This window comes from Urocitellus parryii, chromosome 4 (genome assembly GCF_045843805.1).
Source record: "Urocitellus parryii isolate mUroPar1 chromosome 4, mUroPar1.hap1, whole genome shotgun sequence".
NCBI classification, from domain to species: Eukaryota; Metazoa; Chordata; class Mammalia; order Rodentia; family Sciuridae; genus Urocitellus; species Urocitellus parryii.
The window spans coordinates 45595521-45619810 of NC_135534.1; the positions used below are offsets into that span (position 1 = coordinate 45595521).

The 24290-nt window shown below is 48.0% G+C and overlaps 1 protein-coding gene across 2 annotated transcripts in view; it reads left to right on the forward strand.

Moving 5' to 3' along the window:
* Ptpn5 (protein tyrosine phosphatase non-receptor type 5) overlaps positions 1-22030 on the forward strand; it is a 44800-nt gene extending 22770 nt beyond the window's left edge. Inside the window, exons 3-14 of one of the 2 annotated variants that reach the window (XM_077797510.1) lie at positions 8403-8587; positions 9128-9235; positions 9477-9560; positions 9991-10232; positions 11345-11534; positions 13893-13977; positions 17766-17845; positions 18001-18138; positions 18636-18746; positions 21189-21349; positions 21439-21552; positions 21937-22030. In XM_077797510.1, the coding sequence (XP_077653636.1) occupies positions 8403-8587; positions 9128-9235; positions 9477-9560; positions 9991-10232; positions 11345-11534; positions 13893-13977; positions 17766-17845; positions 18001-18138; positions 18636-18746; positions 21189-21349; positions 21439-21552; positions 21937-22030 (1592 nt within the window). Of the gene's footprint in view, positions 1-8402; positions 8593-9127; positions 9236-9469; positions 9561-9990; positions 10233-11344; positions 11535-13892; positions 13978-17765; positions 17846-18000; positions 18139-18635; positions 18747-21188; positions 21350-21438; positions 21553-21936 lie in introns of both variants that reach the window. The other variant, XM_077797511.1, reaches the window with a different exon arrangement.
* Positions 22031-24290: the final 2260 nt, after the last annotated feature.

Below are 24290 nucleotides of genomic sequence, written 5' to 3' on the forward strand. Positions count from 1 at the left end.
GAAGCAAACAATTGTTCAGTTTTCCATTGAGGTTTTTGGTTTTGGTTTTGGTTTTAGGGTTTGGTAGTGGTAGTGGTTGTTGTTGTTTTGGCTTGTTTTGTTTTAAAATATTTTTTAAATCTCTTCTCTAGCATTTCTACTATTTGGGGGACCAGGTAGTTTTCATGCATGATTTTGTTGACTGGGATATGGATGGTATTTTGCAGTTTTGTTGTGTAGGCTTATATTTTTAATTTTTTATTGTATATATTTTTCCTCTCACTTGTCTGCTTTCAAGGATTCTCTATCTTTTCTTCCACTAACAGCCTCTGTCAATTCCTCTTCCACTCTTACTATAAGTTTTTGCTTCTGGCTTCTGTCCTTCCTCATGAACATCAAGCCTTGCACCACTTCTGTTCTCTCTTTCTCCAACATTTGGGATTGTGAAACCTTTTAGCAAATTTGCTGTATATAGTGTGGACAGTAATTGAACTTGTCATTTCTGTTTGTTGAGAGAAAACTGTGCAAGTCTTGATAGGATCTAGTGGGTTTGGGGTTGTGTGTTGTTTACATTGGATGCTATTAATGTTGGTCTCCCCCCTTGAAGGCAAGGTGCTAGAAACTTCAGGGACACTATAGGTCTGCAGGGTAGAATTTGTGCTGCCTTAGATCCATACTGCTAGATGGGAAAACACATGAATAAAATGAAAAAAAAAAAAACAGGGGAATAAAGCGCCCCAAACAAACCAAGATGCTCCAAAGAGAGAATCCACTGACAACACAGTAGAAGAAATGTCAGAGAAGGAGTTTAGAATGTACATGGTTAAACTAATCTGCAAAGTAAAGGATAATACAAGGAGTGAAATCAAAGAAAAAACACAGGAAGTGAAAGATCACTTTAATAAAGAGTTAAAGATTATGACAAAAAAAAACAAGCAGAAATCCTTGAAATGAAGGAATCAATAAACCAAATTATAAATTCAATAGAAAGCATTACCAACAGACTAGACCACATGGAAGACAGAACTTCAGGCAATGAAAAATATATATATAATCTTGAAAACAGAGTTGACCAAGCAGAGAAGATGGTAAGAAACCATGAACATGGGATAATATGAAAAGAATTATGGGATAATATGAAAAGAATTATGGGATAACATGAAAAGACCAAATTTTAAGAGTTATCAGGGTGATGAAGGAGCAGAGATAAAAACCAAATAAATGCACAATATCTTTAATAGTAACATCAGAAAATTTCCCAAATCTAAAGAATAAAATGGGAAATCAAATACAAGAGGCCTGTAGAACCCCAAATGTACAAAATTACAGCAGACCCACACCAAGACACATTATAATGAGAATGACTAACACAGAGAATAAAGATAAAATCTTAAAGGCCATAAGAAAAAAAATGAATTACATATAGAGGGAAACCAATTCTGATCTCAATTGATTTCTCAACCCAGAACCTCAAAGCTAGAAGGTCCTGGAATAATATATTTCAAGCTCTGAAAGAAAACTGATGCCAACCAAGAATTTTATATCCAGCAAAATTGTTTCAGATTTGAAGATGAAATAAAAGCCTTCCATGATAAACAGAAGTTAAAAGAACTCACGACCAGAAAGCATGAGGAAGAAGTGAGGGGGAAAAAAAGTGAAAACCAGCAAAGAGGGGAGCAATGACAAAGGAATAGTCAAAATAGTCAAATCAAAGGATAAATTAAGTCAAATTAAAAAAACAAAAAACAACTGGGGCACAAATAATATCTCAGTAATAACCTTGAATGTTAATGGCCTAAACTAATCAATCAAAAGACATAGATTGGCAAGTTCGATTAAAAAATAAGACCCAACAATATGCTGTCTCCAAGAGACTCACCTCATAAACAAAGACATCCATAGACTGAGGGTGAAAGAATGGGAAAAAACATATAGATTGTGTGGATCATGTAAACAAGCAGGGGTTTTATCCTCATATCAGATAAAGTAGACTTCAAGCCCAAGTTAATCAGAAGGGACAAAGAAGGATATTTCATACTTCTTTAGGGGAATTATACATCAGTAAGACATAACAATCATAAATATTTATGCCCCAAATAATGAAGCATCTATGTACATCAAACAAACCCTTCCCAACTTCAAGAATTAAATAGATCACAGCATAATAATACTGAGTGACTTTAACACACCTCTTTCACTACTGGATAGATCTTCCAAACAAAAGCTAAACAAAGAAACTCTAGATCTAAATAATATAATCAATAATTTATACTTAACATATATAGAATATTTCATCCATCAATGAGCAAATATACTTTCTTCTCAGCAGCACATGGATCCTTCTCTAAAATAGACCACATCTTATGCCATAAAGCAACTCTTAGCAAATACAAAAAAAAAAAAAAATAGAGATAATACACTGCATCCTATCAGATCATAATGAAATAAAATTAGAAATCAATGATAGAATAAAAAATAAAAGCTACTCTCTAACACCTGGAGACTAAATAATACACTATTGAATGATGAGTGGAAAATGAAGAAATCAGAGATGAAATTTAAAAATACTTAGAGGTAAATAAGAATAGTGTACAACATATCAAAATCTTTGGGACATCTTAAAGGCAGGGCTAAGAGGAAAGTTCATTGCATTGAGCTCATTCATTGATAGAATAAAAAGTCAACAAATAAATGACCTAACATTACAACTCAAAGCCCTAGAAAAAGAAGTATAAATCAACACCATAAACAATAGAAGACAGGAAATAATTAAAATCACAGTTAAAATCAATGAAACTGAAAAACTTGACAATACAAAATTAGTCATTTGGAAAAATAAATAAAATAAACCCCTAGCCATGCTAACAAACAGAAAAAGAGAGAAAATCAAAATTACTGAAAAATGTGATTTAAAAAGGAAATATCACAATGGACATGACTGAAATAAGAAGATAATTAGAAACTATTTTGAAAATTTATACTCCAATAAAATAGAAAACCTTGAAGACATCTACAGATTTCTAGAGATGACCTACCCAGCTGAATCAGGAAGATACACACAATTTAAACAGATCAATTACAAGTAATGAAATATAAAACACATCAAAAGCCTACCAATAAAGAAAAGCCCAGGACCAGATGGATTCTCAGGCAAGTTCTATAAGACCTTCAAAGAATAATTAACACCAATACTCCTCAAAGTATTCCATGAAATAGAAAAGGAGGGAGTCCTTCCAAACTCATTCTATGAGGCTAATCTCACCCTGATACCAAAACCAGACAAAGACACATCAAAGAAAGAAAACTTAAGAAAAATATCCCTGATGAACATAGATACAGAAATTCTCAATAAAATTCTGGCAAACTGCATACAAAGCCATATTTAAAAGATAGTGCACCATGATCAAGTATGGTTCATCCCAGGAATGCAAGGTTGGTTCAACATATAGAAATCAATAAGTGTAATTCATCACATCAATAGACTTAAAACAAGAATATATGATCTTCTCAGATTCAGAAAAAGCATTTGACAAAATACAGCACCTCCTCATGTACAAAACACTGAAAAAATTAGGGACAGTAGGGACATACCTCAACTTCATAAAAGCTATATATGCCAAACCCAAGGCCAACATCATTATAAAAGGAGAAAAATTGAAAGAATTCCTTCTAAAAACTGGAACAAGACAAAGATGCCCTCTTTTACTACTACTACTCAACATTGTCCTTGAAACTCTAGCCAGAGGAATTAAACAGGAGAAAGAAATTAAAGGGATACAAATAGGAAAAGAAGAACTTAAACTATCACTATTTTCTGATGACATGATTCTATATTTCAAAGAGCCAAAATATTCCACCAGAAAACTTTCAAAACTCCTAAATGAGTTCAGCAAAGAAGCAGGTTATAAAATCAACACCCATAAATGTGTTTCTATACATCAGTGATGAATCTACTGAAAGAGAAATTAGAAAAACTACCCCAGACTGCAGAGGCTGAGCCAGGCATACATCCAAGTCCCAAGATGTCAGACTCCAAGGCCCTTCCTGAAGACAAGCAAGAGAGGCATCTCCACAAGAAGCGAACATTGTTCACGGAGAAACAGCTGGAAGATCTGACCCTCATTTTCAACAGGAACCCGTACCCAGACCCCAACCTGAGGAGACAAATGGCCTCCAAAATGAACTTAGACCCATCGGTCCTGCAGGTTTGGTTCAAGAACCACAGAGCAAAACTCAAGAAACAAAAACTGCACGTCCAGCAAAAGCAGGAGGCCCCCCAGCGGGAGTCTGCGGAGCCCCAAGCCCCCCAGCGGGAGACTGCGGAGCCCCGAGGCCCCCAGCGGGAGTCTGTGGAGCCCCAAGCCCCCCAGCGGGAGTCTTCGGAGCCTCAAGCCCCCCAGCGGGAGACTGCAGAGCCCCAAACCCCCCAGCGGGAGTCTGCGGAGCCCCAAGCCCCCCAGCGGGAGTCTTCGGAGCCCCAAGCCCCCCAGCAGGAGTCTGCGGAGCCCCAAGCCAAGATCCAAGCCAAGGCCGGGCCCACCTGGAGCAGGGCAGTCGCAGCCCCTCGAGAGCAGGAGCTGGGTCCCTGCCTCGCGGCCCCAGTCTACACCAACCGCCAGACCCCCTCCTTCCAGCTCAGCATATGCCCCCCTTTCAAGATGCACACAGTCCACGCCGGGAGCCACAAAATGATCCACTTTGGCTGCTGCCGGGACCCCACCGTGTACTTGCTCCAGCAGATTTCAGAACCCCCTCGGTGCGCTCCAGGCTGCACGGGGGCTCACCACCACTCCTCCGTGCCCAGCAGGGAGGCCACGTGACCATGGGGAGCTCTGGGAAGCGGGTGCTGTCCCCCAGTGAGGAACAAAGACGGGCATAGTGGGTGGCTGGGTCTCAGGCCCTCCTGGAGAATGGCCTGTGGAGTTCGGCAGGGTATTTTTGCTGCTGTTGTTTTAATACTGGAGATGGAATCCTGGGCACCCACCGCTAAGCACATCTCTCCTTTTTCATATTTATTACTTAATGACAGAGCATCAGCTAAGTTGCTGAGTCTGGCCTTGAATTTGTAATTGATCCTCCTGCCTCAGCTTCCAGAATGCCTAGGATTATAGGCCTGCACCCCTCTACCAGGCTCAATTTGGGGTTTTTAATAGACCAAGCCCAAGTGAGTTCTCAAGACAAATGCTACCAAGTGTGGTGACACCTGACCCGCCTTAAGCCACTTAAGGACAGGGAATGGTTCAATGGCTAAGTGCTCTTGGGTTCGGATCAGTCCACTACCATAAATAAATCAATAAATAAGTGTCATTTAAAAAAAAAAAAAAAGAAAAAAAAAGAAAAACTACCCCATTTGCAATAGCTTCAAAAAAATAAAACCCCTGGGACTCAATCTAACAAAAGAGGTAAAAGGCTTCTACAATGAAAATTACAAAACACTAAAGAAAGAAATTGAAGAAGACCTTAGAAGATGGAAAGATCTCCCATGCTTCTGGATAAGCAGGATTAATATTGTCAAAATGGCCATACTACCAAAAGCATTATACAGATTTAATGCAATTCTAATTAAAATCCCAATAACATTCTTCATAGAACTAGAAAAAGCAATCATAAAATTCATTTGAAAAAATAAAAAACCCAGAATAGCCAAAGCAATCTTTAGCAATAAGAATAAAGGAGGAGGTATCACAATACCAGACCTTAAACTGTACTAAAGAGCCATAGTAACAAAATCAGCGTGATATTGGCACCAATACAGACACATAGACCAATAGTACAAAATAGAAGACACAGAGACAAACCCGCATAAATACAGTTATCTCATACTAGAAAAAGTTTCCAAAAACAGTCACTGGAGAAAAAGATAGGCTATTCAATAAATGGTACTGGGAAAATTGGAAATCCATGTAACAAAATGAAATTAAACCCCTATCTCTCATCCTGTATGAAACTCAACTCAAAGTGGACCAAAGACTTAGGCACTAGACCAGAGATCCTGCGCCTAACAGAAGAAAAAGTAGGCCCAAATCGTCACCATGTGAGCGTAGGATCTGACTTCCTTAATGAGATTCCTAAAGTGCAAGAAGAAAATCAAGGATCAATAAATTGGACAGATTTTAAACTAAAAAACTTCTCCACAAAAGAAACAATCAATAATGTGAAAGGGAGAGCATAAAGAATAGGAGAACATCTTTACCACACACACCTCAGATAGAGCATTAATCTCCAGGATATATAAAGAACTCAAAAAACTTAACACCAAAAATAATAAATAATCCAGTCAATAAATGGGCTAAGGAACTGAACAGATACTTCACAGAAGAAGAAATACAATCAATCAGAATGGCAATTATCAAGAATACAAACAACAATGAATTTTGACGATGATGTGGGGGAAAAGGTATACTCATACATTGCTGGTGGGAATGCAAATTGGAGCAATCATTATGAAAATTGGTATGGAGATTCCTTAGAGAACTTGGATTTGAACCACCACTTGACCCAGCTATCTCACTCCTCAGTTTATACCCAAAGGATTTATAATCAGCATACTACAGTGATGCAGCTCAATTCACAATAGCCAAACTATGGAACCAACCTAGTTGCCCTTCAACAGATGAATGGATTTAAAAAATTATATATATATATATATTTACATATATATATATATATATATATATATATTTACATATATATATATATATATACACACACACACACACACACACATATATATATATATATATATATATATATATATATATATGAATGATAGAATATTACTTAGCCTTAAAGAAGAATGAAATTATGGCATTGGCCAGTAAAAGCATGAAGCTGGAGAATATCATGCTAAGTGAAATAAACCAACCCCCAAAAAACAAAAGCTGACTGTTTTCTCTTATATGCAGATGCTAATTCACAATGGGGGCAAGGTTAAGGAAGAATAGAGTTACTTTAGATCAGGTAGAGGGGAGTGAAGGGAGGAAGTATGGGGTAGGAAGGATAGTAGAATGAATCAGACATTATTACCCTATGTACATATATAATTGTATGACCAGTGTGATTCTACATCATGTACATCCAGAAGAATGAGATATTGTACTCCATTATATATGATGTATCAAAGTGCATTCGACTGTCATGTATAACTAGTTAAAACAAGTTTTTTAAAAAGAAGAGGAACCATTTGGAAAGGGGGAACCTATTATGTTCACACGGGTATAATCCAGGATCAGGGCTGTGTATTTCACTGTTGATCTGGGCTGTGAGAGGCTCTGGAAGTGTTTGTGGCATGAGTGAGCAGGCATATGCACAAATAGCTGTGTTGGTCTCCTCTGGTTCTGTTGTCCCCCAACCAGAAAAGAAGTCCATTGTCCCATCTGCACAGTGATGTGTGGGCAGCTCCATCCCAGCCAACAAGCCGTACACATCCGTTTTGTTGGTCTTGCCCTTCTGGGTGATAAACTGAGACATGAGTTTGGGTGGGACTAACATGTGGACTCACCAGGATGGATAGCACTGGAGTAGCCAGTGGTGGTCAGATGCGTTAGCAGAACTGTTGAAATCATCGTACCAGAAGCCCAGCACATGGAATGGGAACAGGAATAGCTTCCATGCTGAGACACAGGCATAGGAACTCCAGGCATTTGGTAACAGCCCCTGCTGCACCCAAGAAACCCTGGAGCTCCGAAAAGCACAATTAGAAAAACAGGGGTTTGAGCCCATCCCCCACTTTTCAGGTGGGGAAACTGAGATTCGAAAAGGAAGTGACTCTCCTGAGGCCACACCAACCACGGACAGACCCTGAGCTCGACCCCAACATGTGGTATCGATCTTACTACACCAAGATTTTCTTCCACATCCCCCAGATTGCCCACCCCCTCTCAGCGTGGGGGTCCCAAGGTGGGGGAGGCATGTGGCTGTGATCTTAACAGTCCAGCTTTCAGTCCCAGTCAGGACACAGACCACAAAAACAAAACTCCAGAGAGCAGGCGTAGGTGGGTTGTTCAGGGTCACGGCCTGGTTATGCTGTGCCTTTTTTTTTTTTCTTTCTTTCTTTCTTTCTTTCTTTCTTTTTTAATCGAGTTTGAGGTGGTTGTTTTTTGTTTCCTTAAGAAATGGAAAAGAATGAAGCTGCGTAAATACAACGATATTAACTCTGAAAAACCTCCTGCCATTTTAACTCTGTTACTGGAGAAATAAAAGAGAAATAATTTGTCCACCCACACTTAGCTCTTTCTGACGAAGGTAGGTGAATATTGCTTTGCTAATCGAGGGTGACTGCTGGAAGAGGAGCCACGCTGACTGATCCCGGATTGGGAGGAAGCCACAGCAACTCCAGAAGGAACTGTCCACCGTGGGTCAGCAGAACCCTGTGCACGGGCAAGGCCTGGTGTAACTGGCCTGCGTGTCCCACCCTTGCACAGGTCTCCCCCAGCCGGTAGTGATGGAGGCGCTGGACGAGGCCAAAGGGCTCCCCAATGTGCAGAGAGAGATGCCACCGCCCCCACCACCCTCAGAGCCAGCTCAGAAACCACCACCTCAAGGCACCGGGAGCCACTCCCTCACTGTCAGGAGCAGCCTGTGCCTGTTCGCTGCCTCACAGTTCCTGGTAAGGATGTCACAGGCCTCATGAGGACCTGGAGAGCGGGTGGGTTGAGGGACAGCCTTCCACTTCCTCCCCAAGATAGCTACCTGGGGAGACCAAGAAGAGGGGCGCTGGGTAACTTCAAGTCCTGAAGCTCATGTGAGGGGAGGGCAGGAATTCTGCTGCAGCTTCAAGAGATAAGCCCCTCACAACCTGTCTTCCCTCACTCAAGGATCAGGACTGCAGGGCCCCCCCAGACCCTTGACCCCCTGATCCTGAGGACTGCCTTCCTGTCTGTGGAAGCCTTTCTGGGAGGCTTCCCTTTTTATGTATGCACCTGTGGGGTCGTCCCTTGGTTTTGACGGCTTTTAGTCTGCTTTTCTCCAAGGAGAGTCCTGAAATCTCTCCTCTGGGTACACAGCGCTTGGGCCCTTCCCTCAGCTACCTCATCTGGACCTGAAAGGTTCAGGAACCTCCTTGGGGATCCAGATTGAGGGTGAGGCTGAGAATGTGGGGGCAAGGAGCCCGGGCTCTGAACTCAGCCTGATCCCCCGACTGCCCCAGCTTGCCTGTGGGGTGCTCTGGTTCAGCGGCTACGGCCACATCTGGTTGCAGAATGCCACAGATCTCATCCTCTCCTGGCTCACAATCCTGAAACCGCTGGGACCCGCGGTGAGTAAGCTCTGGGGAACCTTGGGGTGGGGAGATGTGTTAGGGGCCTCCAGTCCACCCTCCCCGGCTCCTGAATGGGGCTTCTCTGAGTTCAGGAGATATTTCCAAGCCCCTGAAGTTCTGCCTGCTCCCCACCTCAGACCCCAGAGATGCTTTTTAGAGCCTCAGCTTTGTCACCCTTGGAATAGACAAGAACTCTGCCCCCACCACCACCCTGACCTGTTTGTTTAATGTTCCCCAGGCCTGGCTGGGCGCAGGGACCTCGGGAGTCCCCAGTCTGCTGCTGGTCTCCCTGTCCGTGGGCCTGGTCCTCGTCACCACCCTGGTAAGGTGCCCCCTGCCCCAACCTCAGTGCTTTCCTCCTCTGGCCCTGAGGTCCTGCTGCTCACCAGCTCCCATCTGATCTACAGACTAGACATCCTGGGTGCTGGGTAGGACAAGGACATGTATCTGTCTCCCTTGGCCAGGATGCCTGGCCTGGGGCAAGAGATGCCTTCTTCCTAGAAACTGGCTTGCAGCCATCTGGGCTGGGGAAAGGGGCTGAAGCAGGGAGGCTCCCAGAACCCCAGAGGACAGGGAGGGAGAGTAGATGGAGGAACCTCCCACCTAGGAGATCAGAGTTCCTCATAGACAGCTCCCAGGAGAGCATGGCTGCTCTAGATACATGGAGGGACAGAGGGCCCAATCCTGTGGTCACCCCAGGACATCACAGCTGGCATGGTTCTAGGTCCATTAAGCCCTATATCCCCAACCAGGTGTGGCACCTCCTAAAGGCTCCCCCAGAGCCGCCCACCCCGGTGCCCCCAGAGGACAGGCGCCAATCTGTGAGCCGCCAGCCCTCCTTTACCTACTCAGAGTGGATGGAGGAGAAAGTCGAGGATGACTTCCTGGACCTGGATCCAGTGCCCGAGACTCCTGTGTTTGACTGCGTGATGGACATCAAGCCTGAGGCTGACCCTGCCTCACTGACCGTCAAGTCCATGGGTCTGCAGGAGAGGTGGGAGGGGTGGAGGAGGGGTGGGCTTGACGGGCCCTCATGCTTTCAGCTCCCATCCCAAAAGGTAGATGTCGACTCTGACAGCCCAGGAGAGAGCTGCTCTCATAGCCCAGCTAGTGCAGATACATGATCTTCAGGTGTAAAAAAAAAAAAATAGTGCTATTACACAAGCACACCTAGGCATCTGCCGGTGTGCACATGTGTATACTCTCCTTTGCTCAAGGAAGTTCCGGTAGCTTTCCTTTCTGCATCAGGGCCTTTAGTGTGCCTGTGTTCATTGTAAATCAGCAAGGAGACAGTATGTAGCATTTCCCAAAGTCACCTGGCCACAGAACCCTTTTCTAAAGTGTCTCAGTGTTCTGCAGAGCACTTTGGAGGTGTGAAATCCTCTTCTCAGACCCTAACTGCGTAAGCCAGGTCTCACCACTGAGTTACCCCCACGATGTCAGAGAAAGAGCACTGGATGAAGAGGCAGGAAACCCAGCTTTTTGTTTCATCTCTGCCACAATGAGAGCCTCGGCGTCTCTGGTCCCCTCATAAGGACTCACATTCCATCTCTATGTAGAGGGGGTCCTTTCTGTTTTGTGGTTTACTGGACACAGGAAGTTTATCCTTGCTGCCACTAAGCTGCTCCTGGGACTCCCTCCTTTCCTGAGGGTCCTGACCTCTTCTGGAGGATGGGTTCTTGACCCACCGGCAGCCTCGGTCAGGACTGGGCCCAGAGCTGTGTTGCAGAGGTTTGGAGCCATCTTAGGCTCGAGCCCTGCTCCTCTGACCTAGGCAGGGACTACTCTGGGGGCTGCTTAGGAGCCATAGGGTGAAACTGCCTCCATCTGGGACAGAGGTGAGCCCAGGGGAGGGCCGTGTTGGGTTGCTTTGGATGGAATCTGAGGCCCCAAACACCCACCCAGTTGCTCTGCTGCAGGAGGCAGGAGAGAAGGGCACAGAATTTCACCTCAGGACTGAGTCTCATGCATCTGTGACAGGGTCTTGCCACACTCCCACTCCTTTTCCCATATCCCTCCCTGTCCCCCATAACCCCCCCATCCTCCCCTCTGAGGCCCAAGCCTGTCCCTTCCCAAGATTCATTTCCTCCTTCTCGGTCCTTCCAGGAGGGGCTCCAATGTCTCCCTGACCTTGGACATGTGCACCCCGGGCTGCAATGAAGAAGGCTTTGGCTATCTCGTGTCCCCACGTGAGGAGTCAGCCCACGAGTACCTGCTCAGTGCCTCCCGCGTCCTCCGAGCAGAGGAGCTCCATGAAAAGGCCCTGGACCCTTTCCTGCTACAGGCCGAATTCTTTGTGAGTCCCCTTGTGCCTGCCACCCTCTGTAGGCGGACTCTCCACTCATATCACTCATCCAGCCAGCCAAGTTGTGGGTAATGCCCAGACTTGGCATCTGGAGTAATGAGCACCACCTCATTCTCAGCTCTCCTGCCACCTTGGGCAAACTGATTTTTCTCTGAGCCTCTGTGTCCTCATCTGGAAAATGGGATGAAATGATAGGATTATGGAGATTAATTACTATGTGCAAAGTAGCCAGCTGGGTGATTGGCATGCTGTGGTGTTCCTGGGTCTTTGCCAGGACTCTGCTCTGAAAGCCTCAGAAAGCTGAACTTCCTATCCTCCTGTCTTCCCACCCTCCTCCTGCCTGACATCCCTAAGCACTGTACATTGTCTTGACATCTCTCCAGTCCCCTCCCCTCCTTGCCACCTCTAAGGCTCTAGCTTAGGTCCTAATCTCTTCCTGCAGCGTCTGCAACAGCCTCTGGCTGTTGGACTTTGAGGGGTCCAATCATTGACAGCCCTGTTCACCTGCCTGAGCGCACAGCCAGTAAAGAGCTAAAACATGGCAGGTCATAGTGACACCTTTACGGCAGAAAGGGTAGGTTTGAAATGAGGCTGCACAAGGTACAGCAAGAGTAAGCTTCCTGATACCAAGCCCCAGAATCACACAAACTTCCCACCACTGAGGCAGTGTGGCCCATGGTGGACCTTGCCCCATGGGGTGCCTCCATCATTCTTTCTTGGCAGGAGGCCTCCATGAGGAGGAAGAAGAAAGGGGCTGAGGCTCAGAAGCCCACTTCCTCAATCAACTTCATCAATCAGATGACTCACCCACCAGCACCCTCAAACCCACTGCTCCAGGTTCTCCAGAACTTGACACCCTGCAGAAGAAATGGGTCCGCCTGCTTGATCTATCCCCACCTCCTTTCCTAGCCTGTGCTCCAGCCCCATCCCACCCCTGCAGGGACTGTGCACTTACAGTTGGGCCAGCTGCCCTGTGCCTGCGTCCCCATCCCTATTTCCTCCTCACATCTTTCCCCTCCTGATGCCTCTGGAAAGGCGTTCTTGACAGCCAGCCTCAGCTCCCACTCCAGGCTCCCATCACCACCTTCTCCCCTTGAAGAAATAGCTTCCATCCACCATGTCCTTTTCTGTTAAATAGAGTATTATAGATTTTTATTGTTGTTGTTTGTTTGTTTGTTGGGTTTTGTGTTTTTTGGTTTTGTTTTTGTTTTTTTTTTTGTTTTTTGGGTTTTTTTTTTGGGGGGGGGGTCGTTGCTGGAGATTGAAGCCAGGGCCTTGTGCATGCAAGGCAAACACTCTACCAACTGAGCTATATCCCCAGCCTGAGTATTGTAGATTTTTGCCAGAGAGCAAGGAACATGGCCTGAGCACCCTCTCCATGGGTAGTTTTGCACATGTGTGCTTTTGTTTCCTTTGGATTCTCACAACCCTGGAAGGCATCATGATCTGCATTTTACAACAGCCCATATAATGTGTCCAGAAACAACAAACAATGGGACACTGCGTTCAGGTGGTAAACCGTGTGGACAGATCAGATGGGATCGCAGGGGCAAGAGGCACTGGAGACACGTCCCAGAGGACATCTTAGGGAGGTGGAGCTGGGGTGAACCTTTAGGTATTGGAATGTTTTGGAGAGATGGATAGTGAGACCAGAGCTCCCAGGGAGTGGAATGCCACAAGCTCAGCCTGGAGGCAGGACTGTGAATGGCATGATCATAGCCACAAAGACACGGGCACAACTGGAAGTCAAGAGGGGCCAGGTACAGGGAGACTTTGCATGCCAGGAGCAGAGGGCAGACATGGAGCTCTGGACAGAGGACAGGTGGAGGGGCACACACAGTCCTGGGGGCTTGGCAGAAGACCCCTTCTGCTGCAGACTCAGGAGGCTTCTCAGAGGCCTTGGCCTTTCAGATAGATGCATGCGGAGATGAGGGTGGGGCAGGTGTGGCAGGAAAGCAGCACCACCAAGGTAGGGACGCCTAGGGTGGGCACATAATTCAGTGAAGCTACCTGGTTTCGCTGTTGCACAGAGAACATGGAAGAATGCAGTGATTGGCCTTGTCACTTCTGTCTTGTTCTTCATTTATTCATCACTTGCTGAGCGTCTGCCATGTGCCAGGGTGGCCCTCAATAAACACTAGTTATAACATGTGTCGTGCTCTTGGCGTGTGCCAGTCACTATCCTAAATGCCCTACGTGTACTAACTCATTTAACAGTAAATGTGTGTTGAATGAATGAGTAGTGCACTTAAGGTAGCCCAACAAAACTTGAGGGCAAGCAGCACCTGGTTAGAACATCTTCAAGAGCCAGCCCACAGCTGCTCACACCCCCATGTCCTTCTCCTGCAGGAAATCCCCATGAACTTTGTGGATCCAAAAGAGTACGACATCCCTGGGCTGGTGCGGAAGAACCGCTACAAAACCATCCTTCCCAGTGAGTAGTCACTGCCCTAGGGGTACGGGGACAGGCTCACCCTCACCTGGGAAGACTTAAGCCCAGAACTGGGCCTCCAGGGTGGCAGGACACTCATCCCTAGAGGGCACCAGATGGAGGGCTGGGGTGACCGGTGAAGGGAAAGCCTCCCTAGCAGGAGGCCAAGGTCAGTTCATTTTCTCACACAGCCCTTGGCCTGGCCCTTGCCTGGCCTGGCCAAGTGTTGTGCTGGGCTCTATAGAAACCCAGAGACAAAGGGTAGCTCCTAGATAGTATATAGTGACTGAAAAGTGTTTTCCCATCCTCTTCTCTCTTCAGAATGGGCAGGTTTTAAGGAGAGGACATTAAGGCTCAGAGAGGCTCAGTGGCTCATCCACAGTCACATAGCTGGGAAGTACAGAGCTGAGTTTGGTGACCCCAGAATTGGACTCTTCGTCTACCTCATGTTCCATTTGATCAGATTGTCAGTTCTCCATCAGGTAGAGCCACCCCACAGGGGAATGAGCTGCCCCTGTCAAGTCGTGAGGTCCCATCACACAGTGCATCCAAGCGAATCTGCCTGGAGCAGTCCCCTGGAAGGTCTGAGAAGGGGGTTCTCCTTTGGGGGTGCATTCCAGTTTCCTCCCCGTGGCACCATTTTCAGATAACTTCCATCAAATCCCTGACTGTCTACTACAGGGATTGGGGCCAGGTGTCTGGCCCCAGGCACCTGGGCTAACCTGGGGGTAACTTGTTGAAAGTGGAGCCCCCAAAACCTACTCCACTCAATTTGTAGAGTAGTGAAGCTTTAAAAAAGCGGTTTCGCTGTCAGCATCTCCAATAACATGTAAGATGTCATAACTTATTTTTAACTTTTAAAATATCGACTTGTGGTTGCTATAGTTACACAGTCTCTAGGTAGTTCCGGTTAAACAAAGCACCATTTATGGCCAGGATGCATTACTCAGGGCTGCCACCTCTTCCCTCATCTCTCCCTCCCCTTCCCAACTCTACCTGGAAGGAGGGGTGGGGGCACCCCAGAGTGGAGAGGAGGGCTTTGCCGGCTACTCAGAATGGCCACGGGAGTCAGACCGTGCTCCACGTGGTCCTCACTGGATTGCTGACAGGTTCCAGCCACCCTGGTTCCAACCCTGCCCGAGCCTCCAGGCTTCCAAGCCAGCCCAGCAGAGAATCTTATCTGTGTCCAGCAAGAACAGATCCTTCACCCTCAGAGACTGCGTTGGGGGACAGAGGGCAGGTCAAGCTTAGCAGAGGCCCCCCTCTTAGATGCAGAACACCCTGAGGTTTCTTCTCTCATCTGTGTTTTCTGAGCCCCTGCCTGGGGTCTAAGAATTCAGACACAAATGAGACACAGATTCTGTGCACTTGGAGCTCCCAGGCTAGTAGGAGAGAGAGGTCTATGGACAGTCAGAGGAATCACTAACCCCAGCAGCACCAAGAGCAAGATACGGGGACACAATTTCTGTTCTTATCACCATGGTGTCCCAAGTACCAAAATAGTGTCTGACACACAGTAGGTATTCTGCACCCATTTGAATGAATGAATGAATGAGTGAGAATGAATATCTTTCAAATCTCACTCCCCTCTCCATCCTCACCACAAAGTGACTTTTTGGAGTTGGAGCTTCCATGTTGCCCCATCCTAAGGGATGCCATTTACATAGACTGCATTGACATAAATGCTCCACAGAGCCCTGCCATGCCAGGCAGCCCTGTGACCTTTGATATTTCTTTCTTGGATCATCATAGTAATTTCCTGACTGGTCTCCTGACTCCACATTCTCCTCTCCTGTCTGTCTTCTACTCTTGCCATCAGAATGGTACAAAACAAATCTAACCATGTCCTTCTCCTCCTTAAACAGTGTCATTGTCACCCTATCTAAGCATAGTTTATGAGACTCTGGCCGCTGGTTCCTCTCCAGCCACATCTCTCACCAGTCCCAGCCTTGGCCCTGTGTGCACTTGTGTCTGACAGGACAGGATTCCCTGTTCTTTCTGCTCCAGCCAGGAAACCTACCCACCCACCCAGGCCCCCGCTGTTACCACAGCCCCAGTGCTCACACGCCACTACTTACTTGTCTGCCTCCCGCTATGCCTTCTTTGGGGGAGGGACCATGGCTTATTGCTTTAGGAGTCCCTTCTCACATGCACAGCCCCAGGCACAGAGTCAGTGCTCCATAAGGGCCATGATTGCCACAATGGTTCTTTAATACCAAAGACCTGGGTATCTGACCAGAGGGGACAGTGCCCACTTCTGTCTTTCTGGCACCTAATCTGGGCAAGGGCAGCTAGAAAGAAGGGAGATGGCCCAGGCAGAGCTTCCTGCTCCTCTCCTCTGCTGGTCACCCAGAAGCCCCCTCCTGCTCACCCTCACTCCTCTCCATTCCTGCCACCCTTCTGTGCCCCTCTCCATGAAATCTACCAAACCCCCGAGACACTGACCAAGATCCAGAGAGTGGACTGGGACAAGCAGAGGGCTGGAGGGGAGAGACTTAAGCACGTCCCCTCCTGCTGCTCCAGGTTTGCTTCTTTCTATCCACTCAGTTAAGGTAAAACTTGTAAAAATGGTCCCAAGAGCAGCTAGTTCGTGGTGTCTACTGTGGCCCACATTATTTTCTGATCTAAAGGCTCCATTTATTAATGTTAGATCCTTTAACCTTTACAAGATAAATGAGTTCACTGTAGAAGGAGGATGTCCCCAGTTGTAGATAAGGCAGGAGAGGTTAAGTAAATGGTCCATGTTGACAAGCTGGGAAGTCATAGAGCCAGGATTTGGACCAGGCTCTCTGGCTCAGTCATGTCTCTTAATGACACCCCCACACTGCCTTTGAGAGCCCCATCATGTGCACACTGGCAGCGCCTTTCCAGCCCTCCCTATTGCAGTAGAGAAACTGAGATTCAGAGAGGGGACAAGACAGGAGGCTGGTGACAAAGCACAACCAGGACCCAATGCTCCAGGCCCCCAGCCAGCTTCCCTACACACCCCACAGAACGTCCCAATCCCAGCCTCTCAAGACTAGTCAATACAGGGAGGCTCTGGCTGGAACAAAACAAATTCTACTCCAGGAAGAAGAACAAGATGTTAAGGGAATCTGTTACCATGGAATTTGACAAGTAAAAAGATTGTGGGAGGAGACCCTTTGTGCTCACAACTCTACAAAGACCCTCCAGTCTCATTTCAGACATGGGAAACTTGACCTTTTTCTCCCAGTATTCTTCTCAGCTTTCTACCCCCAAATCTTAACAGCCCTTATATTTACAAAGAATTTCACAGTTTATTCAGCACTTCCACCTCTGTTTTCTCATTTATTTTCCCAATAGCTCTAGGAAGGAGGTATACTTACCCCCATGTTATAGATGAGAAAACTGAGGCTTAAAAAGGCCATGTGCTTTATAAGCTCACAGAGAAGTCGGTGACAGTGTGTTCTCATACTCCAGCTGCTGCCTGCTGCCCAGGTGCTGTACCCAGGCCATTCCTTCCTTAACTAGCTCTCTTCACTCCAGAATACAAGGTGCGAGTGAGTACAGGACAGCTTCAGGGGCAGAGGGCAGGCACTGAGGTGAGACCCAGGGCCTCTTTCTCTGTCCTCCTCTTCATCCTGGATCATCACCTGCCTGAATGGACCGAGGATGGGTCATCATTTTGCTAGTGTGCAGGAGAAGGAAGAACTGTAGGATCGCAGAAGAAATGTGGTGCTTTGGAGTAGACCAGGAATGGTGGGCCCTAGCAGCACCCATGAGGGGGTTAAGTGAGCTAGAGATGGGATAGCCTCCCCTGTCCCCCACAGATCCTCATAGCAGAGTGTGTCTCACCTCGCCCGACCCTGATGATCCTCTGAGTTCCTACATCAACGCCAACTACATCCGGGTATGTAGCCCCATCCCAATGGCCTCCCACTGAAAGAGAGGCCTGAGCTGATGGGACCCCATCCTCCAGTCTGCAAACCCCAGAAAAGCCTGGGATGGGGACAGGACCCTGAGAGCACTGCCTCTGACATTGACCTTGGACTTGGCTGGCCACAGGGCTACGGTGGGGAGGAGAAGGTATACATCGCCACACAGGGACCCATTGTCAGCACGATCGCTGACTTCTGGCGCATGGTGTGGCAGGAGCACACACCCATCATTGTCATGATCACCAACATCGAGGAGATGAACGAGGTAGGGACCCCACTTTGCCAGTGTCTGCTTTTTTGTGCCCTACACCAAGCATCTTGTTTTCATATTAATCCTTATGACAATCTTGTGAGACTGGTAGTGTTCGCTCCCCTGGCCAGATGAGGAGATGTGAGGCTCAGTAAGGTTAAATCATTTGCTCAGTGCCACACACTCAGAGGCAACGCCTAGACCTGGTCTCTCCCACTCCAGTGCACATGATCGTAAGTACAAGGCTGCCAGGACTATGTCTATATGGAATAGTAACCCATTCAATTGAATCCCCATAGAAGTCTTTCAAAATGGGTATTATTTCCATTTTCAGATGGGAAAACTTGAGGCTCAGAGAAGACAATTAGCTTTTAGATGATGAAGCTGAGGTTTACACCCAGGGTTAACAGCAAACTTGTATATTCCTCAGCTCTGAAGAATCATAGCGAGAGAATAAGAGGGAAGCAGGGTTGGGGGTGGGATATATCCAAACCTGATCTGGGCCCCTGCAGAAATGCACTGAGTATTGGCCAGAGGAGCAGGTGGTGCACGACGGCGTGGAGATCACTGTGCAGAAAGTCATTCACACAGAGGATTACCGGCTACGACTCATCTCCCTCAGGGTGAGACTGGGGCTGGGCTGGGCTGGGGGGATGGGGGATGGGGGTTTAATTGAGGACACCACAGAGAACAAGGCCCAAGAGTACAATGTAGCTGATGTAAAGGTCTCTGTCACTCCAAGAATTCACTGATGAGCTAGGGTGAGGGAGTGGTGAATGGAAAGGCCAGACCAAACCCCCGTTGCATTTCCCAAACTGTGGTTGCATTTAATGCTGTTGGGCTCATTCTCTACGCTGCCATTCATAATGACTTTTAGCTCAGCTTTAAATGCTCCCTAGGCCAAGATTGGGTGAGAGAAATCAGCAACCTCCAGCATTGTCCTTATAACTAAAGGCTCATTATGACTTTGAGTTCCAAACTAGAAACATCACTTCAACTGGGATGCTGGGCTTCTGGTATGCAATACCCAATATGTCCACCAGGGGTCAGGCGCTTCCATGGTTAACAGAAAATGTCAAGAAAAAGGAAGCTACACAAAATATGAGCAATACAAAACAGAGTCGGGGAAGGCATCCTCCCACCCTGGAGCTGTACTTCCTCCAGTATCAGCATAACAGAAGAGACTGTTCCTTTGGAATCAGGGAGATTAATAAGTTCTGGTTTTGAGAAACGATAAGATTCAAGTTTGGGGGAAGTAGACTCTAATAATAACAACTCCGAAGGGAAGAAGAGGTGAGGCAGGCACCAAGAAGGTGACACCCAATCTGCAAGCAACCTGGGAAGTCCATTAGTGATGACAGCCACAGGGTCCAGCCACAGAAAGTGAGCTCAAGGCCTGAAACTTGTCCCTCTGAGCTGTCCCTCTTTCACTGTAAAGGGATGTCAGGGGGCACCTCAGCCCCCAGAGGGGAGTACCCACCTTAGCAGCCCCTATAGATCTTTCTGGAGGGCATGAAGGGCCAGGGAGTAAAGATCAGAAGTTATAGTAGTTGTCACAGCCAAGTTACCCAAGGACCTGAGGAACAGCTTTCCAAGTAGAAATTTCCCAGAAAGAAAGACTGAGATGAGAGGGTTGGGGGCTGCCTCATTTTCTCAATGCCATGGAGCTGGTCAAAGGAAAAAAAAACAGGGCATCTGAGGTTAGATGGTATTTATTTTTGTCCATAAACCATTAAAAGCACCTGCCTGAGCTTGGTTTTGGGTTGGATCCTGGGAACACAGCTGTCCAAAGCCTGAACTCTGGTCAAGAAGCACACAGAAGATGATAAGGAAGCTAGAGATAGATAAGAATGCAGAAGGACTCTCTGCTAGCTGGCATGCTCAGGGAGATGCTGAAGTAGGGATGCTGAATGGACACTCAAAGGATGAGTAAGAGTTGACTGAGGACAGACTAGCAGGAGAAGCATTCTCAGCAGAGAAACAGCTCTGTGTGTGTATGTGTGTATGTTTGCGCGTGCACTAGTGGGCATGTGCACGCATCCAGGTGCTGTGCTACAGATATTTTATCCACAGACCATTTTCGGAAGCATCCAATCCAAGTACACAGGGTGACATATATGCCTGGAAGGGTAGAGCCTATGCCAGAGGTCTCATTTGCCAAGCTAAGAACTAGGGGGAATGGGTTTTTTTCAGAGAGCAATAAGAGCCATTGAAGGGTGTCTTAGTCTGTGCAGGCTGCTATAACAAACACCACAGACAGAGTGGCCTATAAATGACAGGCTTATTTCTCACAATTCTAGAGGCTGGGGAGTCTGAGATCAAAGCAGCAGCATGGTCAGGTTCTGATGAGGGCCCACTTCCTGGTTCATGGCAAAAGGATGAAGCTCTCTGGAGCCTTTATATAAATACTTGAATCCCATTCACGAGAGTTCTGCCCTCAGGACTGAATCACCTTCCAAGGGCACTCACACTGGGAATTAGGTTTCAATGTGTGAATTTGGTGTGGGGAGATGGGGGGGGGGACACATTCAGTCCATAGCAAAGGATTTTAAGCACAGGGTGGCAAGTCCAGATTTGTGTTATGGACAGACCACTTCAACCTCTGTGGTCCCTGTGTGGTTAGGGAGGAGACGGGATCTCAGTGCAGTGGAGAGATGGTAAAGGTCAAAGTGGAGAGGAAATAACACCTAATAAGGATGGTGAAATGAGGCAAGCAGAGCAAAATCTGGAGAAAGGAAGAGTCCCAAGTCTCTGGGCCATGTGACTAAGGGACAACTAGGATATTTGGAATCTGGAGACAGTAATGACTTAGAGAAGGAGCTCTTGGCCTCTCTCGGATAATTCTGGAATTGTTGGGGCAGAACTAAAGACCAGCCCCCGGTACCAAGCTGACTTTGGCCCGTCTGGTGTCCCTGGGCAGTATGGTGTAGGTGGGAGGGCTGAGGGCTCCCACTTCCTGTGTCCTTCCTATGTTTATCCTCCTTGTACCCCATCTCCATCTCAGGATGGTTTGTGGGCTGAAAGCATTCACATGTATCTGGGGTGGGACTCTGTCTCCTGGGCAGAGTGGGGCCGAAGAGCGAGGCCTGAAGCATTACTGGTTCACATCCTGGCCGGACCAGAAGACCCCAGACCGGGCCCCCCCACTCCTGCACCTGGTTCGGGAGGTGGAAGAGGCAGCCCAGCAGGAGGGGCCCCACTGTGCCCCCATCATCGTCCACTGCAGGTGGGTTCTCCTAGCTACCCACTGGGATAGGGTCCCTCCCCATCCCTGGGTACTCTTCCCCTCACCCTGCCCGTCCCCTCGGCCCTCAGTGCAGGGATCGGGAGGACCGGCTGCTTCATTGCCACCAGCATCTGCTGCCAGCAGCTGCGGCAGGAGGGTGTGGTGGACATCCTGAAGACCACATGCCAGCTCCGTCAGGACAGGTCAGCCCAACAGGCAGTGGTGGGGGCACACAGGGACACTGATGGGTACACATGGGTGAGGGAAGATGACACACCAGGCATGGGCTAATGGGCAGATAAGAAATATGGAGGACAGCAGATAGAAGGGCAAGATCCAGATGATTCCTCTTCTGGAAGAAAGGGGAAGAGAGAGCTGGCAGACAGGATGGGCTGAGAGCATGGGACACATCATCTGTGTCCCTGACAAGAAAGATGAGGGACATTGGCTGGCAAGGGTTGGTCCCTCCAAATTGCACAAGGCCCCTGGCATGCTTCATGAATGATGAGTACTCCTTGGGTTTGGGGGCCCCCTCCTGTAACTCATCCCTTAGTGACTCCATCCCACTTTGCATCTCTGCTGGGCAGGGGTGGCATGATCCAGACGTGTGAGCAGTACCAGTTTGTGCACCACGTCATGAGCCTCTATGAGAAGCAGCTGTCCCGCCAATCCCCAGAATGACCACGCTTCTCTTCCAAGGTCCACTGGGCACTGCCCAGCCAGAGTCTGGGCCCTCACTACAGTCATCCAGGGCCTTTCCTTGGGTCTGGCCTGCTCCCCTGATCCTATCTGTCCCTCTTCCTTCTCTTTGATCTGGGCCCCTACCCCCAGCATAGCTCTTCCTTCTGTACATATTGGGGAGTGTGGCAGGGTGGGGGAGGAATGTGCCAGGCCAGGCCTGGGGCCCCAGGGCCTGAACCCCCAGGCAGACCTGGGGCCTTAGTTTTTAATGATGGTTCCATTGCTACTTGATCCAAAATGTTTCCATGCCTCACTCCAAGTGTCCTCCTGCTGCAGTGTGTTCTGTCTGTCCATCATCTCTGCTGTCTATACCGGACACTGTGTCTCCTCAGCCCAGGAAAGGAGTAATGAGCTCCAGCCCCTAAGCAGCCCAGGCAGAGGTGCCTGCCTCAGGCCCCCATTCCCACTTCTCCCAAACAGGCAAATTGCATTTTGCACCCAGTTACTGGTACCAGTAGATACAGGATGGGGCTGACAACGTGGAGGCCAGGCCTGGGGAGCTCCTGAGGGTTTGGCAGAGATCCCAGCTAGGGAAGGTCTCTGGGTTGGGATGGGCGTCACAGCCAGGGTGACCTCTTGGTGTCACATGCCCTCAGGATTCATTGGAAGGGGACAGATGGGGGTGGGAAACCCAAAGATCTGGGCCCTGATGGGGGGCTGGGGAGGGGATCTCCAAGGGTGGGACGGGGACTTGGCCCCAGATCTGCGTAAGACATTTTTCTGTCACTGTGGAAAAGCCTTCCCAAAAGTCTCGCTGTATGTCGCCCTGCGTGTGTTCCTGTGTCCATGTGTGTGGTGAGAGCCCATCAGCTGGGCATGCATGACTCTTTGGCAACATGTGTTATCTTGGAGCCACGTGTTTTTATTGATGACTTTAAATATTTATTCCACGGCAGACAGAGACATTTGGTGTCTTTTTATAATTCGCTCGTGGTCATTGAATAGAGCAATAAACAGAGCATTTTGAGCAAAACTAGCCTCCCAGGTCTTTGTGATTTACCTGTCCCCTGCACTCCATGGGGCTGTGTGCCCCTCTTTCCCAGCACAGGCACACACAGCTGGGCGCGCATGCTCACTGGTGCCCCTTGTGGAGACTCAAATCCAAAATTGAAAATAAGTCCCTTCTGCAAGATTCTCACACACTCTCAGCCCTATCCCACTAGGTGCCCTAGGCCATGGGGAGCCTCAAAGACAGTTGTGGGATGCTTCCAGAGAAGGCCCAGTGTCTGGCAGGCCTCTAGGTTCAACAAATGGGCTAGAGAGGTCAGGGCTGGGAAAAGGGGACACTCAGGTCACACTTAGGCCTCTCCTTGTTGTCAGCCCATATATCCCATGGTAGCCCCACCAGTCACAACAGCAGCTGCAGCCCAGCAATTTCCCTTGTAAGGTCTGGACCGAGAGTAGCCCCTCCCAAAGGACCCAGGGAATCTGATCCTAAGCCATCCCAGACACTCCTGCTCTATTCTTATCCCCTTCCCCATGGGATGGAGCAAAAGTAGCTGTGACACCACTGAAGGTAGATGGGGGTCACCCCAGGACAGGACGAGGTGCAGGGTGGGACTTCTGGCCAGCCTTGCAAGATATTATAACCTTGAGTGGGTTGGCCGTGGGTCCAGATGTGCAGAGTATGCTACAGACAAGGAAAAGAACAGCAGGGTGGCTGAAGTAGCTCTCATGGAGGTCCCAAAGAAGGGGGCATGCTCTCCAGCTACCCTCCAATAGAGATCTCCCTCCAGAAGGATGTGCCCCTCTACCCAGATTACAGAAATGGTACAGAAATCCTCTCCTCTCTGCTTGGGCCGCACATGCACCACACATGGCAGTGTTCAGCCCCTTGGATTGGTGCAAGTGGCAGATACCCTAGAACTTCCCCAGTGCATCCCAGAAAAACAAAGACCTGTGGCTTTGCTCCCAACCCCTGCTGGACTATGCATGCACATATACCTGAGCATGTACATGTACACACACTGACAAGAGAACTTCGGCTCAGAGAAGTCCACACAGCAGCAGCGAGAAGCAAAACTCCTACCACAAGGGGAAAAAAAACGTACTTAGAGACCACCACCCTCTGCCTCCCTCCCACCTGGTCCCCAGCATTTCCTCCAGCCCTCCATGTTGCTTCCCTCCCCAACTTCTCACCCCTGAAGCTGTGTGCCATCCGGCTGAGGTAAGAGTCTAAGTAAGGGATCCCCCCAGGGGG